The 14,936-nt window shown below is 47.4% G+C and overlaps 1 protein-coding gene across 3 annotated transcripts in view; it reads right to left on the minus strand.

The window, feature by feature from the left end:
- Positions 1-14,936, minus strand: part of TECPR2 (tectonin beta-propeller repeat containing 2) — a 105,034-nt gene that overhangs the window by 28,596 nt on the left and 61,502 nt on the right. For all 3 annotated transcript variants that reach the window (XM_041758579.1, XM_041758578.1, XM_041758581.1), the window contains exons 14-17: positions 14,322-14,562; positions 13,071-13,160; positions 11,242-11,475; positions 3,237-3,385 (exon numbers count right to left, since the gene is read on the minus strand). In XM_041758579.1, coding sequence (XP_041614513.1) covers positions 3,237-3,385; positions 11,242-11,475; positions 13,071-13,160; positions 14,322-14,562 — 714 coding nt within the window. The remainder of the gene's footprint in view (positions 1-3,236; positions 3,386-11,241; positions 11,476-13,070; positions 13,161-14,321; positions 14,563-14,936) is intronic.

Raw genomic sequence — 14,936 nt, forward strand, 5'->3', positions numbered from 1 at the left:
CTCTCAACCACTGAGCCACCCAGGGGTCCCTGAAGAACTCTTAAAACTCATTAATTAAAAGACAAATAGCCCAGTGGAAAAATGAGCAAAGGATATGAATACATAGTTCTCCAAAGAAGATATACAAATGACCAATAAGCATATGAAAAGATCTTCAACATCATTAGTTATTAGGGAAAGGCAAATCAAAACCTCGAGATACCATTTTTACACCTATTAGGATGGCTAGAATAAAAACACTGGGCAAGAGGCACCTGGGTAGCTTAGTTGGTTGAGTGCCTGCCTTTGGCTCAGGTCATGATCCTGGTGTTGGGGGGTCGAGCCCCACATTGGGCTCCCTGCTCAGTAAGGAGTCTACTTCTCCCTCTCCCTCAGTCCCTCCCCTTGCTAATGCTCACTCTCTCTCAAATAAATAAAAAAATCTTAAAAAACAAGACAAAAAAACATCGGGCAAGAAAAATTTTTGGTGAGGATGTGGGGAAACTAGAACCCTTACACATTACTGGTGGGGTGTAAAATGATGCAGCCATTATAGAAAACCATTCATTTGTTCATTTGATTTTAAGTAATCTCTACACCCAATGTGGGGCTCAAACCCACAACCCAAGAACCAGAGTCATGTGCTTCATTGACTGAGCCAACCAGCTACTCCAGTTCCTTAAACATTTAAAAACATAACATTCACCATCAGACACTGCAATTCCCCTTAAAGGTATCTATTCAACAGAACTGAAAACATAACTCCAAACAAAAACACACAAATGTTCACAGAAGCTTACACATGGGTACAACCCAAATGTGCATCAACTGATGAATGGATAAACAAAATGTCCGGGCAGCCCAGGTGGCTCAGCAGTTTAGCCCGCCTTCAGCCCAGGGTGTGATCCTGGAGACCTGAGATAGAGTCCCACGTCGGGCTCCCTGCATGGAGCCTACTTCTCCCTCTACCTGTGTCTCTGCCTCTCTCTCTCAGTCTCTCTCATGAGTAAATAAATAAATCCTTAAAAAAAAAAAAGTTCATCCATGGGATGAAATATTATTCAGTGATAAAAAGTAACAAAGTACAGGCTGCAACATGCTACAGTACTTGTAACCGTGATGCTAAATGAAAGGCAGCAAAGAAGGCCACATACTGTACAATTCCATTTATATTTAATAGGTAAATCCAGAAATAGGCAAAGGCATAAACAGAGAAAGGAAATTAATGGCTGACAGAGTTGGGGGTTCTAGAACAAGGAGTGAATACTAATCGGTATGGGTTCTCTTTTTGGGATGATGAGAAAGTTCTGGAACTGGACAGTAGTGACTGTTGCTCAGCTTTGTGAATATGCTAAAACCCCCTGAATTATACACTATGAAAAAGGTGAATTAGAACTTTTTTTTTTTAAGTAGGGGCTTGAACTCCCGACTGAAGTTGAGTTGGACACTTAAATGACTGAGCTACCCAGGCACCCCTGAGTTATAATAACTCTTAAAATAATTAATATAAACCTCTTAAAAAAGGAATGTGTTAGCAATGATGTATCAGAGGGCTCAGTCAGTAAGAGGGTGTCTTGTGTAAAGAGAATTTCAGAATAATGACACAAGCCACATGCTGGCCTGTCACTCCTCATCACTGTGCACCAGCAGGGCTCAGCAATGCCACTGACTACATATGATCCTCTCTGCCGGGTGGCCTGCTCCTGCTGTGCTGCCCTTAGCATACCAGTGCATGCATGGAAGTGAGTGTGCATCCTAATTCATTACGTGTGACCTCACGTTTGCACAGGGTTTTCTGACCCACAAGGTGCCGTCACTGGCATTATTCTATGCACTCTCACCTCAATCCCATGAGGAAGGAAGACCTACCAGTGCAGACATGGAGCCTGTCTGTGGATAGGACCACTAATCGGCAACCTGAAAGAACTCTGACCTGACTCTGGGTTCCACTGCAGGGCCCCTCAGCCCACATCCCATGTCTGCTGGGAGGACTGGTGGTCCTCATGACTAGCCCTGTGTCTTGAACCCCGATTCCTGTCACCCTATCCCTGAGGGTTCACAATGTCCAAAATTTAGATGGTCATGAACACAGGCGTTTACCCAAACACTTCATTTCCTGCCAATCTCCATTCAAGCATTTGTTTGTTTGAGGACCAACTGCTCCTGCCCTACTGTCACCCCTGCAGATGGCAACTTCGTTTTTCCCAAAAAGGTCACAAAGTAGGGACTAGCAGGAGTTGGAGCAGATAACACTCACAAAATCACAGCCCCCCTTATTATAAATTGTAACAGAAATGTATCTAGTATAGCAACCAGGCCCATTCAATTTTTAAGGGTAATTAAATAGTGTCCTCAAATCAGGCTTCTGCTTCTGCTATGAATGGTGGAAACAGTCGAGAGAAGAAAAACATTCAGAATACTTGGTGAGCTGAAACAGGACAAGGGTCGGGGAGGGCATGGGGGTGGAGGGGACAGGAAACAGAATTTCAACCAACCAGGAAAGGCATTCACAAAAAGATGGCAAGACATGGTCTCCATGGTGAGATTTTTTTTTTAAAGATTTATTTTTATTTACTTATGATAGACACAGAAAGAGAGAGAGAGAGAGAGAGGCAGAGACACAGTCAGAGGGAGAAGCAAGCTCCATGCAAGGAGCCCGACGTGGGACTCGATCCCGGGACTCCAGGATCGTGCCCTGGGCCAAAGGCAGGCGCGAAACCGCTAAGCCACCCAGGGATCCCCTCCATGGTGAGATTTTAAGTGACCTTTTATTTCTTCACTATACTTTTGGGTACTATTTTATTTTATTTTTTTTTTATTTTTATTTAAGTAAGCTCTATGCTTACTTAAAAATAGGGCTTGAATTCACGACCCCGAGATCAAGAGTCGCATGCTCTACTGACCAAGTCAGCTGGGTGCCCAATTTTATTTTTTAAAAAAATGATGTTCAATTTGTGAAAAGTTACAATATTTTTATTTTGAGAGGAAAAAAATCTTAAGTGTTGACTCAGACCATCTTTATATTTTATTTATTTATTTATTTATTTTTCAGATCATCTTTAACAAGGTGTTCAGTTCTAAATTCCACAACTGGGATGCCAATGAGTAAGCACACGCACCTTGCTCCTGGGACACTTGCCTCTTCCCCCATTGCTGAGAGGCCTATACAAGCAGGTATGGCCCCGCTTCCAGGAACTGCAACCTCACAGCTTCTGTCTTACTGAGGAGCAGCTTGGTATCAGTTAAGTTTTGCTTACCTGGACAGGTGGCTCAATCATTATCCAGGCTGGAAGCATCAGACTGGGATTTAGAGGCTGGGTTCCCACTCGGAAGTAAACTCCGCCCCTAGAATCACAGGCCCAGATGTGCTGGTTTCCACATGCCAAGCTCGTCAGTTTTATAGCTCCTGTAGATAAAGGAAAAATACACACACTAATTACTTTTGTAAAATGACAAATCCTTCATTTAATCTATGGACTTTGATATTATCCTTCAAAGAAAGAGGTGAGGCTGCACTTGTGGCGGACTGTGTTTTATCTGAGGGCAGCGCAGCTCAGGGGTTATTGAGGCCTCTGGCTGCCCCGCCACCTGCCTGGCGCCAGTGGGCATGCTCTCGGGCACCGCCAGTGGAGCAGTCAGGATGCTGGTGGCACGTGCCCCGAGCTGCTAAGCACAGATTAATATCTGCGCGGGCCTCAGCATTAGCTACATCACGTACCAGCAGCAAATTCTGCATCTGGGGGAGGGAACTCCTCTTTATTAGGAATCTTGATCCTGATGAGAATTCATATGAACCAGCTAAGTCTCCTAGAATCTTCATGTTTCTCTTCACATTTCTCCTGATTGATTAAATCAATTGTAAGAGAAAAGGAAATGTGTGGGGGCTTTGAAGAGAAATTACACTCGATTACTAGTCTACCTGCAAGAAGAGCACCGGTAGTCACAGAGAAGCTGCTGTGGGGCAGGGTGCAGCTCAGTCTGATAGCCTCACTTCAAAACCTGCAATAGTGATGCATGGTGACTCTGATCTCAGGTCATACACGAGGCTGTCGGGACACAGATATGGAGAGACTTGCCCAAGGTCCCAGGGCAAGGATGCGGCAAAGCCAGGAGGCAAAGGTCTGAAACCAGGCCAGCTCAACTCTTCCACACCAGCTATCTGCCCTCTGGGACACTGGTGAAGGCTCAGATGGGACGTGTTCAGTTCAGTTGGTTTTGACAGATAAATATACCCAGGTCACCCATGTCCTGTCAAGTTACAGAACATTTTCATCACCCCAGGAAGTTCCCTCAGGCCCCTTCGAGTCAGTCCCCTTGGTCCCAAGGCACCCACTCCTTACTTCTGTCGCCATGAGTTAGGGCAGCCTGGTCTAGAGGTCCAAATAAGCAATCATGGGCCTGAACTCTTTTGGGGTCTGGCTTCAGTCACCCAGTGGAACTGTGTTGCTTCATGTTGCTGAGTGTTACTCCACTGCATGCCAATAACTCAGTTTATCCAACCACTTGATGATGGACATTTAGTCACGCCCGCTTCTTGTGATCAGGAGTAAAGCTGCTATGGATGACTTTTTTGTGAACGTGTGTTATCTTTCTTGAATGGTACCTGGAAGTGAAAGTGCAGGGCCACGGGGTAGATGTACATTTGCCATTCTGCATGCCCACCAGCTGTGCATGCTGGCTGCCCACAGCCTCACCAGCACCTGGTCTTGGTACCATTCTAGTAGGTGTGAAGAGGTATCTCATCATGGTTTTAATTTGCATTTCCCTGGTAACTAATGGTGCTGAGAATCTTTTAATGTGCTTATGGGGCACAACGTGCTTATAGGGTCTATCTTCTTTTGTGAAGTGTCTATTCAAGTCTTTTGCCCATTTTTCAAATTGAACAGTTTGTCTTTTGATGACTGGGTTAGAGGATTTCTTTGTATATTCTGGATCCAAGTCCTTTGTCAGATATACACATTGTGCATCTTTCTTCCCAGTCTGTGGCTTGCCTTTTCATTTTCTTGACTGTTTTCTGCTGAGTTTGTCATTTTGATGGGTCATTTTTTTTTTTTAAGATTTTATTCATTTATTCATGAGACAGAGAGAGGGGGGTGGCAGGGAGACAGGCAGAGGGAGAAGCAGGCTTCATGCAAGGAGCCTGACATGGGACTTGATCCTGGAACTCCAGGATCACGCCCTGGGCTGAAGGCAGGCGCCAAACCACTAAGCCACCCAGGGATCCCCCTTGATGGGTCATTTTGACTTAAAAGCAGTGGGGAAGAAGGTGGTACAGCCACATTCTGTGGTCATGCTCCTGTTGGCCAGCTCACACCTGTCGTTGGTAGCAGAGGGCAGCCCAAAAATCTGCACTGAAGTACAAGCATGGATTCTGCTAGGTGGAAGTCTTGTCAGGTGCCTTCAGTTATGACACCAGCTGAAAAGTATTAACTGACCACCACATAAAAAATCCTCGGTATCCTTTTGTGTATATGTTGAAGTTAACTGTAGTTTCTTCTTCCTTAATCTTTTATAGATATCTTACCCAAGAGTTCAAACGGACTTCTAGAGCTCTAACATGACACAGAAGATTTGTACCAATCGAAATACAGTTCCTTCAGCCATAAATCACAGAAATAGCCGAGAAACAAACATTAATTAAAAAATGTTAAGTGGGGCAGCCCAGGTGGCTCAGTGGTTTAGCACCGCTTTCAGCCCAGGGTGTGATCCTGGGGTCCCAGGATCGAGTCCCACCTCGGGCTCCCCGCATGGAGCCTGCTTCTCCCTCTGCCTGTGTCTCTGCCTCTCTCTCTCTCTCTCTCTGTGTGTGTCTCTCATGAATAAATAAATAAAATCTTTTAAAAAAATGTTAAATGAAAATTAATTTTATGCTGGAGTCTTCAACTTGCCCTAATAGGAACTCCAGGCAGTGGTGATGGTGAGAAAAGTTCCATGGTGATAGGGACCCACCAGGCCAGCAGCTCTGTTAGCAGTACCTAACAACACCACCACCAGAACACATCGTTCAAGTTACAGGAATATTCTTTCAGGACAAAAGTAAAGGCTACTAGAATATACATGTCAGCATAGATGATAGCTTATTCTGAACTGAAGACACAGGTCAAAAAGAAAACATTTACCTGAAGGCTCTTCTGCATTTTCCTTCCTCACAGAGCGCGTCCCCCCCCCCTGCTGGAGTACAGTATATGAGACTGTATTGGCTGAGATGGTCAGGACAGGGGCAGAGACTCCTGCCCTCCCCAAACATTCCAGGCTTCTCCGAGGTCCTGGAAGTTAGGTGGGGCCCCGTCGTTAGTCCGGACAATGGGCTGTAGGCAGAAGCAATCTGCCACTTTTGAACTGAAGCATAAAGAGCTGGCAAGGGGTCTTTCAGTTGTCCCCTGCTGTAGTGACAAGAGAAGGAAGCCACAGAGCACAGCAGCGGCACCAGCAAGCTGCCGCCCAGTGGACACAATTCTAAGAGACTGAGAGCCAAAGGTAGAGAGCCAACTCTGGCACCGGGGAAGCAACACTCATTGTGCTAAGTCACTGATATTTCGGGACCGCTACTACATTACCAGCCCGATGAACACAGACACACTACAATTTTCCTGCCTTTCCCTGTTTTGTTTTTTCTATTAAAAAAAAAAGGTTTTAATTACTTTATTCAACAGAGGAGACATTTCCCCTTTAGGATTACTTTTGTTAAAAAAAAAAAAAAAGGATTACTTTTTTTTTTTTTCCTAAAGATTTATTTATTTATTTATGATAGACAGAGAGAGAGAGAGAGAGGCAGAGACACAAGAGGAGGGAGAAGCAGGCTCCATGCCGGAAGCCCGATGCAGGACTCGATACCGGGACTCCAGGATCGCGCTCCGGGCCAAAGGCAGGTGCTAAACCGCTGAGCCACCCAGGAATCCCCTAGGATTACTTTTTTTTTTTTTTTTAAAGATTTTATTTATTTATTCATGAGAGACACAGAAAGAGAAAGGCAGAGACACAGGCAGAGGGAGAAGCAGGCTCCACACACAGAGCCCGACGTGGGACTCCATCCAGGACTCCAGGATCACGCCCTGGGGCCAAAGGCAGGCGCTAAACCGCTGAGCCACCCAAGGATCCCCCGGATTACTTTTAAACATATATTTTAGAACAAAAAATAACATTTATTTGGTGTTTTAGGATTTATTAAACAATTTTCTGCATAATTTACTGCTACCATAATCCTACTTGTTACCTACCTAAAGGCAAAAACTGACACTAAATATTTCCTCATTAAATGTGACCAGATGAATTAAATTACAAAATTGCATTCGTTTGCTAAACATTCCAATGCCTGACCACACACATATTAATGGGAAATGAAATGCTATCAGCATTTTAAATATCTGCTAAATGGTGCAAATTTTCTTCCCAAAACCAGGATTATAATAAGTCACAAATTTCCATATTGGGTTCAGTCTCTAAAACTGGGTTCAGTAGCCAGACATTTAAGAATTCTCTTCATCTCAAAGCAGCAATCGATTTGGTAATTTGAGTAGAGGCAGAAAAGAGTGACATTAGGTCTTAAGAAAGAAATTAAAGGTAGAAATCACAATCATGGGGCAGCCTAGGTGGCTCAGGGGTTTAGTGCTGCCTTCGGCCCAGGGTGTGATCCTGGAGACCCGGGATTGAGTCCCACACCAGGCTTTCTGCATGGAGCCTGCTTCTCCCTCTGCCCGTGTCTTTGCCTCTTTCTTTCTCTCATGAATTAAAAAAAAAAACACACACACACATTCATGACTTGATACTTTGCTAAAGTCATCCCTGGAACCGAAATTTCTGCTTGCAATGTGCAAGCTGGTGACATTCCCAACTTTACAATCACCTGGCACTACCATCAGGAGGTGGGCCGCATCACACTGTCAGCACCCACAGGACAGGGTTTCATTTTTCATGTTTGTAATGTTAGAAAATTCGTAAAGAAGAGGCCAGGACTGAAGATAAGAGCACAGATATATCACATCCCTGAACAAGCTGGTGGCAACGTAGAGGTGGAGCAGCTACTTACCGCTCTTGAATCTGCCTGTTAGGCAGTTTTATTAGTGATATCAATATCGAGGCCAAAGACAGGATCAAAACTCATATCCCAGAATTACTTAGAAATGGCAGTTACCAGTAATAACCACCTTCCCAGATGGTCTAATGTCCCTCTGGGCATGGATATGGAGAGCAAGTGGTCCCCCTCTGTGTGCAGACCCCGCTCAAGGTCAGACTATGAGGGCCACTGAAACAGAGCAGGGGCACAGCACTCAGGGGACATGGTGGGCAGAGGTCGAAAGAATGGGAACTGAAGGAAGCCGGTGGTGGGGTAGAGGCCGGAAGGAAGAAGAGCTGGGGAAGCTGGGGAAGGAAGGAGCCAGGATGTTCTAGGCCGCGGCAAGACAAGCACGCACTATGTACAAAGGGGCCTGGCACAAGGGGCAGAGCCATGGTTGGTGGGCCTGCTGTGATGGCCCTGGGCACCACCCTGAAGCTGGTGCGATGTGGAGCCCTTTCACATTGAGGGCACACCCCTGCTGTTTTAGGAAGACAGATCTGGCGACCACGGGGGAGGTGGGCCCACCTGGTGCCATGGGGTGGTTCCTGCAGTAGGTCACTACACTTTCTATTCACTACTATTTGGTGCCTGCTGCCTGATGACAACCTGCCATGGACACTCACAATTGGGGCTCTGGGCAGGGAGCACACAGCTGAACTTAAAATCTGTATTCCTGCATTTAAATAATAATTTAAGAAAACCACCGGATTCACCTGTTTGTCCCACAGGCTACAAAGCTCATCCCAGAGAGGGCCCAATAACACAAGGCCTGGTGGTGCCTGGCTGCCTTTTACTGACCCAGACCCTGGGACAGTGGGAGACCAGTATCTTTCACATGACCTCCTACCCACCTCTTCTGCCCGAACATGAAACCTACCAACTCAGGACATGCTGCATTCTCCTACGTTTAGAAAATGGTAAAAGATCATTTATCCATCATTTCAGTGTCTGCTAGCAACCCAGATAAATAAACAAAACCTAGAGCTCAGAAAGGCAGTGTTTCCCACCAACACCCAATCAGGCACCTGGTGAGACAGCCCCCATGAGCCTGGAGAGCAATGCAGCTAACGCTGGCTTGACAGGGACCCTGCACAGGACACTTGCCCAAGAAGCTCATGTTTACACAGGATGCTTCCTTGCATCATCTCTCTGTGCTGGGGACCGCTGTTCCCATTAGGAAGGTGAGAAATTAAGGTTTACAGGGAACCCAGCAGCTCACCCAGGATCCTGGAACCTGCCTAGGGTCAGGTCTCTTAAACCAAGCCTTCATCCCACCAAAGCTGACTTTCTCTCCTGGAAAGGATGGCCACCACCCCAGTGAAGCCCAAATGGGCACATCAGAGACCTGCAGTAGTCTAGCCAGCTAGCCAGTGCTGGGAGGGCTGCACTGATCTGGAAGGGAGATGGGAGCTGTGGACCCCGGGCAGAGGTGGTTCTGGCACCGTGCAGCCCAGATAACGCCACTCACTCTATGTCCATGGAGCTCAGTGGTGTCCTCTGAAGGATGTGGAAGGGACAGCAGAGGGAAACAGCTCTGCCCCTCACCCAGATTGTGCAGAAGAGCAAGCCTCCCAGTTCTCAAGGTTTGGTGGTGGGAGGCCTGGCCTTCCGACCTCCAGGAGAAACTGGCAACATCTCCCAAACTGGTCTGGTTGCTGCTCAGGCCAGTAGATCTCTGGATGGTGGCAGGCTTCCTAGGGCAGGCAGGAGGGTCCCCTGTCACTAGCACTCAGGGCCATGAGCAGCCCCAGCTTTGTCTGGTCAGTCACCATCGGTAACGGTGGCTGGTAAATACTCTCCAAAGCCAGAACGTGACAGCACTGGTGCCGGGATTAGGGTCAAAAGACAGGGTATGACGCCAAAAGCATAAGTCACCAAAATAACACTGAAAAATTCAAATTTTTAGTATATGTGCTGCCGAACTGAGCATGGCCCTGGAACATTCCCAGCTTTGGAACAGTTTGCTTCTTCAGTTGAGAGCCAGTCTGCCTCCTATTTAAGCTGGACTATATCTGGTCTCGTGCTGGACAAGGGAATGATGATCTCTCTATACAGCACCTTGCAGGAGCCACATGAGCTGAGAGCAGATGGGGCCCAGTCTATTTCATGGGATGGTGAGAGGTCCCTGGCAGCTGGAGATGCAGTCACAGGCATTTGTACATACACATTTTTAAAGATTTTACTTATTTATTTTAGAGTGAGAGAATGCGTGCAAGAGAGAACAAGCACGAATGGGGGCAGGAGCAGAGGGAGAGGGAGAAGCAGGCTCCCTGTTGAGCAGGAAGCCCCATGCAGGGCTGATCCCAGGAGCCCAGGATCATGACCTGAGCTGAAGGCAGATGTTTAACCAGCTGAGCCCCCCAGGCACCTGCATGTATATGTGCGCGCGCACACACACACACGTAACTCTAAACCCAATGCAGGTCTCAAATTTAGGACTCAGAGATTAAGAGTCACATACTCTACTGACTGAGCCAGTCAGGCGCCACCTCCACTTTTCTCCACTTCTTTAATGAGTAGATGTGCTTGAATCCTTAAACATTAAATGCTAGCAGAATTCAACCTTACAACCTACCAAACAAAAAACACTGGTTGTCCGTGTACCGAAACGGGAACCTGTATGGCAGGGGAGTAGTCCTAAGGCTCCAGTGGACCTTCTGGAGCAGCCTCTGACTTTAGACAAGTCTCTGTTGTCAGACAAGTCACACACAAGGATTTGCCTGGAGAATAACCCAATGTTGCGGGCCCACTCTGATACCTTGTTTCTGAGAACACAAATGAATAATTTACAAACGGCATCATGCTCCTTGGCTGGCTCTGGGACTCTGGACAGGAGACTCAGAGAAGAGCCAGAGATGCACATCATCTCCTCAGACCGCTCGAGGAGGAACAGATGCCAGCCCGCTGGGCACTGTTCCAGCTGCAGAGGGACAGGTACTGATGGGTGCTGATGCGGGACACACCTGTTCTTCCAGATATAAAGGGCACAAAGAAATGTGCCATATTGTCAGGCTGGCAGAGCAGATGCATCAGGCAGTCCTAGTGGCAACTTCCCCTGAGTGTGTGATCCTCCTGGGCTCTGGGAGCCCTATGAGCTGTATGAGGTAGGGAAGTAAAGCTCCTCCTAAGTCAGAGGCCCATTTAATCTGGGCTGGCTGATCAATCTCCTGAATTTATACAACACAAGGTGAACCCAGGGGCCATACCTAGCTGGGAAAGGTCCAGCCGCGTCCAGTGCATGCCTGTGGGGCAGCTCTTGGAGAGCGTCCTGATGAACACCTGGCCAAGGCTGTCCAGGGCCCACAGGGCGTCCTGGCAGGCGGCGTATGCCCTCATCTCCACGTCGGGAGGCAGCTGCACCGTGGAGGGGCGGGACTGGGCATTCTGGGCGCTGACACTGCACAGGTCCTTGCTGCTCTGGCACAGCCACAAGGAGCTTCCTGCGGAAAAGGTTCATGTTTGTTACTGACGAGACGCACAAGGCAGTTGTGGCCTTTGGGCAGCTGACACCTGATGGCAGACGCCACCACTCCTGGCTCCCAGGGCACTACTGCGAGCTTGATAGACCTTAAGCCAGAAGTCAGAAGTGCACCCATGGCCAGACAGTTAAAAAATAAGCCTGAGGTGTTCTAAAGGGAGGAAAGAAAGTAGGGCTTATGAGATTTGGTGAAGGCTATGGTCTTGGCTCAGTGGCTCTGACCTTGGATGTTTCGTAAGGGTTGGGGAGTCTTTGACTTGGTGTGACCGTTGCTCTGGAGGAAGTGAGGTCAGCAATTCCTTGGAAGGATGGGTCTACAGTTCGCCTGTTCTGGTCTGCGGGGGGGGAGGCTGTTGAGGGGGCCTAGAGAGCTAGAAAACCTCCTCTCCTCACCCTCTCCTCACCCTCTCCTCAAAATCCACTCTCTCTTCCTCCCATCATTTTTATGGAGTCCTTTGGCCTTAACAGATTAAGTTTTAAAATGCAGATAAACTCCGGGAAAGTTAATGTCTCCATCATAATATATTATTCACTAAAACTTGTGGCCAGCTAGGTTTTAGAATTCAAAACTGTTTTGGATTTTGAAAACCTAAGGTAAGGGGTATGCCATATATTTAAGTAATAGCCTCAGGGAGCCAGGCAGCAGTGAAATGCAGTAACATTCCTGCCACAGAATGTGTGCACACTCATAATCAATGGATAAATAAGCCCCACATTGGTTCAGGCCAGGTTTTGCTGCCAAATGATTTTGTGTCAATCTCAGGATATAACCTACGGTTTTCAAAGCTTACAGATGTCAGAATTATGGGTAGAATGATCAGGCGAGTAAACATCTTCCCGTACTGACAAGTTAGCCAAATCTCGGTGGGACTAATGGCTTGAACTAACCAGGTGCTTCCTCTGAACCACAGGCTTCATGGCATCTTCTCATCTGACCCTCAGGGCAAAGCTAGGAGGAGCCTTCGGCCACCCCCCAGAGGGATCACCTGGCTGCCCAGGCTCCCAGCTCACTGGTAGCTGCACTGCCTCTCCGGCTCCAAACCCCATGCTCCAGGAAGGGAGGTGAGCTCTGATTGGAGCCAATGGGAAGTCTGCCCCTATAGACCTGTCCTAACAGGGCACAGCTGTGGGGCTCAGACTGAGCCAGAATCTGTAAACCAGATTCAAAGAGGCTATTAGGAGGTGATGGAAAACTTCACGAGGGGAAATGGAGAGGCACCCCAAGAACCCTGGTGCCTACTGACTGCAGTGCTATGGCCCCGTGACATGTCACTGGACATCTCCAACTGCCGGCCCTAGTGGGACACTGTATGTTCCTCTCCTTCACAATGACGCCCTGCCTTTATACTCATTCAACACCCACACACCAAAGCCTTTTTTCTTGGTCAGGCCTATCCAGCTTGGAGGCTTTGGCTCAGCCAACAAGGGCTGCCTGCCTGGGAAGCCACTGCATTGTCTCTGAGGTCCACATAGCTACGCCCGGTCCCAACTAGGTCATGGTCAGACCATGGTTTTCACTTTTCAACTGCCAATTATGCATTGTATTTCTCAACTAACCTTCTTTTGTGGGAGCAGTGGAAGCCAGCACAAAGGCCCACTTTGTTGCAGAAGCTGTCCCACGGGGAACAACATTATTCCAGTAAGTGCCTAGAAAGAACCAATAGGAAGTGTGTTAAAGAAAGAAGAGGAGAACATACACACACACACACTCCAGAGCATTAGTTCTATACTACAACTCGTCTCCAAAACCTCTTATAGCTCATTCTAGAGTGCCCTTAAATTAGGAGGTCCACGCCAGCCAGTGCTATGAGGCCAGTCCCTTGTTTCTCCTACCACACTGACAAGCAGAGCCACAGTCTTGCCCAGGGTGTGGGGCAGGGGCTGGGGGGTTGTGCAGAGGGAGGAGAGCTGGAAAAATTCACAAAGCAAGGCTTCACTCATAAAAACAAAGCCCTCATGGGTACCTGTGGATTTATACCACCAGTTATAGATTCCCAGAGCCTTGCATTCTCCACAGAGCAAGAACTTTTCGTCTCGGAAATGGGACTATTGCCTCTTACTGTGCTCTTTACATTTGGGTGAACGTTTTCTTCTTTCTTTTTTTTCTTTTTTTTTTTTTTTCTTCTTTCTTTTTTTTTTTAAGGAGTTTATTTACTTATACATGAGAGAGAGATAGGCAGAGTCACAGGCAGAGGGAGAAGCAGGCTCCTTGAGGGGAGCCCAATGTGGGCCTCGATCCTGGGACTCTGACATCATGCCCTGAGCTGAAGGCAGATGCTCAGCCACTGAGCCATCAAGGTGTTCCTGGGTGGACTTTTTCATTTAAATGTGAAATTATTGGGATCCCTGGGTAGTTCAGCGGTTTAGTGCCTGCCTTCGGCCCAGGGCGTGATCCTGGAGTCCCAGGATTGAGTCCCACATCAGGCTCCCTGCATGGAGCCTGCTTCTGCCTCTGCCTGTGTCTCTGCCTCTCTCTCGATGTCTCTCATGAATAAATAAATAAAATCTTTTTAAAAAAGTGAAATTATGAACATAAAAATGAGCTCCATCTGCCTTTTCTAGATCATCATGGATTCCCAGTAGAAACTGGTCACACACCATCCAAACACGGGTACCCAAGTTGTAGGAATGACGGACTAAAAACAAGGAAACTGCTACAAAACAACAAGAATGCCTCTATTACAAACACTTCACACACTGGCACCAAATTATCCTCTACAGCTGAGATCTTAAAGCTTTTCTTTCAGTGCTGGCTTTAAACTGAAGCTGCCAATCGAGTCAATGTGGAAAGAAAGGTAGTGCACCCACCGATGAGATTTCCTTTAGCGACGTGGAATTCATTCTTGCCAGAGGAGATCCAGACACCACTGTTGTTTACCCCGAGAAGGCTCGGCTGGCACTGAAGCTGCTGAGACCAAAATGCCATGCGCAGCTTATCTGCCACCTTTTCCACGGGCACTTGTGCTGCCGTGGCCACCGAGTGTGTGGCATGGATTATGGTCTGGAATAAGCTGCACTGGTCAAACACCACGTAGTCTGTGATGCTCACCTGGAGGGGGAGACAGAAAGACATCCTTCTCTCAGTGCAGCGGTGCTGCCTTCTGCACGTGCGCTGCCCGAGAGCTGAGGTTTGGCCCACATCCGGCAAACACTCAGCACACATGTGCACCTGCGCATTTGTGTAAGGACCAAATAAAGTCTGGCAAGAGACTACTGAACCAGTGACTGCAATTACTTCTGAGGGATTTGAAGGGATGGAAGAAAATGTTCATCTTTTGTTTCAGATGCTTTTATATGACACAGATCTGTTACAACAGCATGTACTGTTGTGACCAGCCCCTCAGACCCGTGATGCCTTTTATTCTAATCAGCGATAAAGGGTCGTTTTGCTTTTATTTTTTATTTATTTTTTAAAGATTTATT

This window comes from Vulpes lagopus, chromosome 6 (assembly GCF_018345385.1).
Source record: "Vulpes lagopus strain Blue_001 chromosome 6, ASM1834538v1, whole genome shotgun sequence".
In the NCBI taxonomy this organism is placed as follows: domain Eukaryota; kingdom Metazoa; phylum Chordata; class Mammalia; order Carnivora; family Canidae; genus Vulpes; species Vulpes lagopus.